The sequence below is a fragment of the Oratosquilla oratoria genome, chromosome 12 (assembly GCF_046742065.1).
Source record: "Oratosquilla oratoria isolate Oo_2021 chromosome 12, ASM4674206v1, whole genome shotgun sequence".
NCBI classification, from domain to species: Eukaryota; Metazoa; Arthropoda; class Malacostraca; order Stomatopoda; family Squillidae; genus Oratosquilla; species Oratosquilla oratoria.
Genome location: NC_134788.1, coordinates 56,140,086 through 56,146,582, shown reverse-complemented (window position 1 = coordinate 56,146,582; position 6,497 = coordinate 56,140,086). Strand labels below are relative to the sequence as shown.

The 6,497-nt window shown below is 42.3% G+C and overlaps 1 protein-coding gene across 1 annotated transcript; it reads right to left on the bottom strand.

Annotated features, from left to right (window-relative positions):
- Positions 1–533: 533 nt before the first annotated feature.
- LOC143030785 (uncharacterized) lies at positions 534–5,195 on the bottom strand (the record flags this gene model as incomplete). The annotated part of the gene is given in 2 exon segments (XM_076194002.1): positions 534–1,305; positions 5,129–5,195. A coding segment is annotated over 1 exon segment (536 nt), but the record flags the coding sequence as incomplete, so codon positions are not given.
- Positions 5,196–6,497: the final 1,302 nt, after the last annotated feature.

Here is a 6,497-nt window from a genome sequence, read left to right as displayed (position 1 = left end):
CAAACAACTGATTGAGTTTCAGCGTTTACTTACATGGTTACTAAGTTTATTCATTTCGTCGGGGCGAGGGTAAACCAATTCTTGCCCCTATTTTCTTTTTTTAATTCTAAATTTGTCCAGTTTTATAACCATTACTGCGAGGTCCTGCCCTGTTGTTTTTAAAATGATGACCTTGTTTTGCTAATCACCCTTGTTAATGTGTGTGTGTTTGTTGTGTGTTTTTTTGGTGTTTGTTTTGTGTGTTGTTTGTGTTGTGTGTTGGGGTGTGCGTGTGCGTCGTGTGTCGTTTGTTGGTGTTGGTGGTGGGTGTGTGTATGTGTTGTGTGTGTGTGTGTGCGTGTGTGTGTGTGTTGTGTGCTGTTTTGTGTTGTGTGTGTGTGTGTTATGAGTGTGTGGTGGTGTGTTGGTGGGTGTGTGTGTATATATATATATGTAAATTAATGGAAAAATAATGTGAAAACATAAAAAAATTATGATTTTTTTAAATACATATATATATATAAATATATATGTATACATATATATGTTGCTTACGCTTTTTCTCCCATGCGATGAACTCCAATGACGCTGACAAGTTATTGACGTAGTGTAGGAGCATGTCCAACTGCGCCAGGTCCTCATCGTATTCCTCATCACAGTAGACCTCGCTAGCTCCTCCTTCAGAAGCCGTTGAGGTTGACCTCGAAGGCGTAGGCCTCGAGGGGGTAGTGGCCTCGGGACAAGGAGGACCGGTAGAGGGGCCGTTGTGTTGTGGGAAATGGCTCAAGGAGGAGGTGTCCGCGCTTGGGCCACATCCTCCTCCTCCTCCACCACCTCCACCACCTCCTTCTTCATGATCTCCTACTTGAATACTGAGATAATCTCCTCCTCCTCCTACTACTCCTCCTCCTCCTCCTCCTCCTCCTCGCCAGGTGGCTGTTGGAATTGGCCGGCTTACGATTGGAACATTGTTCTTCTTGTTAATATTGTTATTATTGTTCTGCTGGTTCTTCCATTTCTTGTATTTACTCCTGTTATTGTTATTGTTATTGGTCAGGCCACGGACGCCCGCGAAGCTTCCAGAAGGCATGATGTCAGCAGCGAGATCCTCAAGGATCGGTACTGGCGCTCGTTCTTATTCGCATTCGCGAATTTTTGTTTCGCGAATTTTTTTTCCGCGATTTTTTTTCGCGAATATTTTCTACAAAAAAAAAATCACCGAAGAATATCCCTCTCACGGATTTCTCACCATCCTCTCTCACTGTTCACCCGAGTTCTCCCGTTGTTCATCTGTGTTCAGTTTGTTCTTTGTTCATTTTTGTTCTTCTGAAAGGGAAAGAGAACAACCCGCATCATTGTTATGTGTTTGTTGAACGTGGGTTGTGCACTGTCACGTGACCTTTCTTCTTCTTCCTCTCTTCTTCCTCCTCCTCTTCCTCCTCCTCCTCCTCCTCCTCCTCTTCCTTTTCTACCATTCCTGGAAACATATAGAGACACAGATGCACACACACACACACACACACACACACACACACATCTCATATATATTATATTTATATATATATATATATATAAATATACATATATATTTATATACATTTATTATTTATATTTTATATATATATATATATATATATACATTAACATATATATATATATACTTATACATAGTTATATATATATACATGCATTTATAAATACATACATACCATACATACATAATCACACATATACATACATTCATACATAAATACACGCACATCAACACACATATATACATACACACACACACAGATAAAGATACATACTATATAATGCACACACACACACACACTCACACACACACACACACACACACACACACACACACACACACACACACATAAATACACATACATATCATGCACACACACACACACACCACCACACACAACACAAACCAACACACACACACACACACACACACACACACACACACACACACACACACACACATTATACACAAACACACACATTGTTCACACCTGTTCACTAAAGGTTGTTCTTGATGTTCTCCCTTGTTCAACTGTTCTTCACACACAAGAACAAATGTTCAAAATTGTTCACCTTTGTTATGAACCGCAGAGTTCTCACTATCGGGAATTTGCGAATTTCGGAACTTTCCAATATCGGAAACGAATATCGGAAAGTTACGATTATCGGAAAGTTGCGATATATCGGAAACCAATATCGGAACGTTAGGAATATTGGAAACTTGCGAATATCGGAAACTTGAGATATATCGGAACGTTGCTATATCGAAAAGATATGAATATCGGAAACTTGCGAATATCGGAAACTTGAGATATATCGGAACGTTGTAAATATCGGAAAGCTACGAATATCGGAAAGCTGCTATATCGGACAAGGAAATACACGGGGAGATACGGACAGTCTCGTGTGTGTGTGTACATGCGTGTGTACGTGGGTATGTGTACATGCGTGTGTGTACATCCGTGTGTACATGCGAAGTGTACATGAATGTGTGTACATAAGTGTGTACATAAAGGTGTGTGTACAGGCGTATGTGTACATGCGTGTGTGTACATACAGGTGTGTGTATATGAGTATGTGTACATACAGATATGTGTACATACGTGTGTACATGTGTGTGCGTGTATATGCGTGTGTGTGTACATGTGTGTATATACATGAGTGTGTATGTACATGCATGTGTGTATATGTGTGTGTACAGGAGTATTTGTACATATAGGTATGTGCACATGTGTGTGTATATGCGTGTGTGTGTACAAGCGTGAATGTGCGTGTGTGTTTACCTACGTATGTACTATGTGCGTAAGTGTATGTACCTGTGTATACAAGAGTGTGCGTATGTACGTATGTGTACATGCGTGCATATGTGTGTGTGTACATGCGTGTACGTGCGTGTGTATGTACGTGTATGTGTACGTGTATGAAATATTGTGTGTGTGTGTGTGTGTGTGTGTGTGTGTGTGTGTGTGTGTGTGTGTGTGTGTGTGTGTGTGTGTGTGTGTGTGTTCTCCGTTTTGTTCATCTATATAACTCGTAAATGAAACTTTCTTGAGGGGCCATAAGGTAACAAAGGGGGGAGGGCCATTTCCGTAACTGATCGCCCTGCGGTGCTGGAAGGAACAGCGGGGGTGGCGCGAGCGCGCGCGAGAGAGAGAGCAGCGAGGCGCCACTCGAGCGCGAATCTTGCTCTCTCTCTCTCTTTGCTCGCTCCCTTTCATCCCTGGTTGCTGGCAAACGATTCCATTACAATGAGAGAGGGAAAAAGGGGAAAGAGAGAGAGGAGGGAGAGAGAGAGAGAGAGAAGGAGAGACGAGGAGAGGAGAGAGAGTAATAAGAGAGAGGTAGAGGAGGATGCTGGGATGAGTAGGAGAGAGAGAGAGGACGTGAGAGGAGGGAGAGAGAGGTGAGGAGAAGAGAGGAGAGGAGGTAGACTAGGGAACGAGAAGAGAGAGAGAGAAGGAGGGAGGAGAGAGAGAGAGATTTTGGAAGTTGGAGAGAGAGAATTGGAGATGAGAGGAGAAGGAGAGAAAAGAGAATCAGAGAGAGAGAGAGAGAGGAGAGAGAGAGGAGAGGAGAGAGAGAGAGAGAGTAAAGAGAGAGATGAGAGAGAGAGAAGAGAGAAGTGAGGAGAGAAAAGAGGAAGGCGGAGAGATGGGAGAGAGAGAGAGAGCATAGGACTGAGAGATTTCAAATACAATAATAAAATAAAAATTAAAAATCTATATATATATATATATATATATATATATATATATATATATATATATATATATATATATTTATATATATATATATATTATATATATATATATATACAATTGTTTCGGACAAACCAATGGGCAGACGCAGGTACTTGAACGATATAATACGAACGCGTCGAAACAAAGAAGAAATCCAAATTGAACTTTGTCACAATGGTTCGTCCGATGGTTTCCGCATAGGTCTACGTGTTAAGTGAGCGAAACATTGTGGGAAAACGTTTCTTGTGATTACGAAATCGAGCGAAACGTTTAGAGAACTGATTCTAACAGCTGATAGATGCGTTAGGTTAGATCTAACGGTGTGGGTTCGGATACATTGTCTCTGCAACATTGTAACCGTGTTTCAGGTGTATCTTAGACAATGTTTCTTTGTCTCACGTGTTTCTGTGTCTCACTAATGTCTCACCACCTCACTCCAAATAAGAATAAAATATATATTTTTTTCATAATTCACCTAGATATTTCTAGTATAGTTTTATATAGTTTCTAGGTATACAGAGTGTGCGTGTGTACACATCTAACGACGTCACATTAATGACGTCACATTAATGACGTCACGCGTATGACGTCATATTAATGACGTCATGCACATGACGTCACATCACCGACGTCACTATATCGCTGATATCATATCGATACATCACAAACGTCATTATAAAAACCATCATATTGACGTCAATGACGTCATCATTTGGCGGTGACGTCACGATTATGACGTCAGACGATGACGTCAGCCCGTACGAAGAAGAACAAGGAAGCTCTGTTCTCGAGAACAAGAGAACACTGTTCCTCTTCAGTCAGCTTCTCAGCTGAAACGACCCCAGGGATCAGTCACCGGTTCCCCGCTTCGCCTGCAAGGCCGTCCGGTTTCTGTTCGGACACCGGGGGTGAGGTACAGTTTTTGTTCGGACACCGGGGGCGAGGTATTAGTTTCTGTTCGGACACCGGGGGTGAGGTGTAGTTTCTATTCGGTCACTGGGTCCGATATTTATATAGTTTCTGTTCGGACACCGGGGGTAAAGTGTAGTTTCTGCTCTGACACTGAGGGCGATATATAGTTTCCGTTCGAACAAGAGGTGACATATAGTTTTTGTTCGGCCACCGGGAGCGAGGTATTGCTTTTTGTCCTCCGAGCGACGGTAGCGTCGAGGTCCGTGTTGCGGGGTCACCGTTCTTGCAAATTGCGGTCTTGGGTTAGCGGTTTTCGAGCGGTTGAGGGGCGGTCACTGTCTAGCACACTCACACGCACACGCACACGTACACGTACACGCATTACATGCACACAAACACACACACAAACACACAGGCAAGCAGGCAACCCGCAACAGAATCTTGTACGTAAGCGGACAACCCACACTAAGCGAATCGAACGCATGCGCGCGCGCGCACACATACACACAGTAAGACGTGCAAGTACCAACTGAACTATCTAGCGCAGGCGCGCACAACTCAGTCCTCCTCTTCCTCCTCCTCCTCCTCCTCCTCCTCCTCCTCCTCCTCCTCCTTCTACTCCTCCTCGTCACACGACCCCTCCCTCCCGTCTCGTCCCCCTCCCCCTCCCTTCCACCTCCTTCATCCATCTACCTCATCCTCTCTTTTTCATCTCTCTCTCTCTCTCTCTCTCTCTCTCTCTCTCTCTCTCTCTCTCTCTCTTTCTCTCTATCTGTCTGAGTCTCTCTTTCTAAGAGTGTGTGTGTGTGTGTGTGTGTGTGTGTGTGTGTGTGTGTGTGTATGTGTGTGTGTGTGTGTGTGTCTGTGTCTGTGTGTGTCTGTGTCTGTATTTATCTAATTGTATTTACATAGTTGTATCTTACGGGATGGTAAGCTACGCTCGTGGTGTCCCGCTTTTGTATCTCGCAGTGTCTAGTTTGCTCTTGAATTCATGAATGGTTTTTTGCAAACACTATTTTTTCGTCCAGTTTGTCCCAAGTGTCCACCACTCTGTGTGGAAAACTGTTCTTCTTCAGATCTCTTCGGTAACTATCCTTTTTGAGTTTTCTTTCCATGTCCTCTTGTGTTTCTCTTGTCCCAGACTAACAAGTCCTCTCTATCGAGTATTTCTGTGCCCTTTCATGATTCTATAGATGGTCAGTAGGTCGCCCCTCTCTCTTCTTTGCTCCAAAGTAGGTAATTCCAGTTTAGACAGTCTCTCCTCATATGACAAGTTTGGAAGTGTTGGAGCCTTGTTTGTGGCTGATCTCTGGATTCTTTCAATCTTCTTTTTATTCTTTTTGGTACTAGGTGACCATAATGTCTCAGCATATTCCAGTCTAGGATCTTGTTAGTGTGACTTATATATATATATTTTTTTATAATTTCTTCGTCCAAATATGTAAATGCCACTTTTAATAATCTTAGCAATTTTGTTTATTTGTTTATCAGAGGACAAGTCGTTTGAGATAATTACTCCCAGATCTTTTTCAGACCTCACTTTCTTTACCTCCTTAGTTCCAATTTTATATTGTCCTGATATTCTATTTTTACTTTTATTTTCGAACTCCTTAACCCATTAAACTCCGATGACAAGATTCCTTGTCATTTGGTCAAATAAAACAAAAAATCATAAAACACCAAAATGTTTGATCAAACACCAGAAAAATATGACGTCAGTACTCGCTTCGCTGCGAGCGAAGCGAGGACTGACGTCATATTTTTCTGGTGTTTGATCAAACATTTTGGTGTTTTATGATTTTTTGTTTTATTTGACCAAATGACAAGGAATCT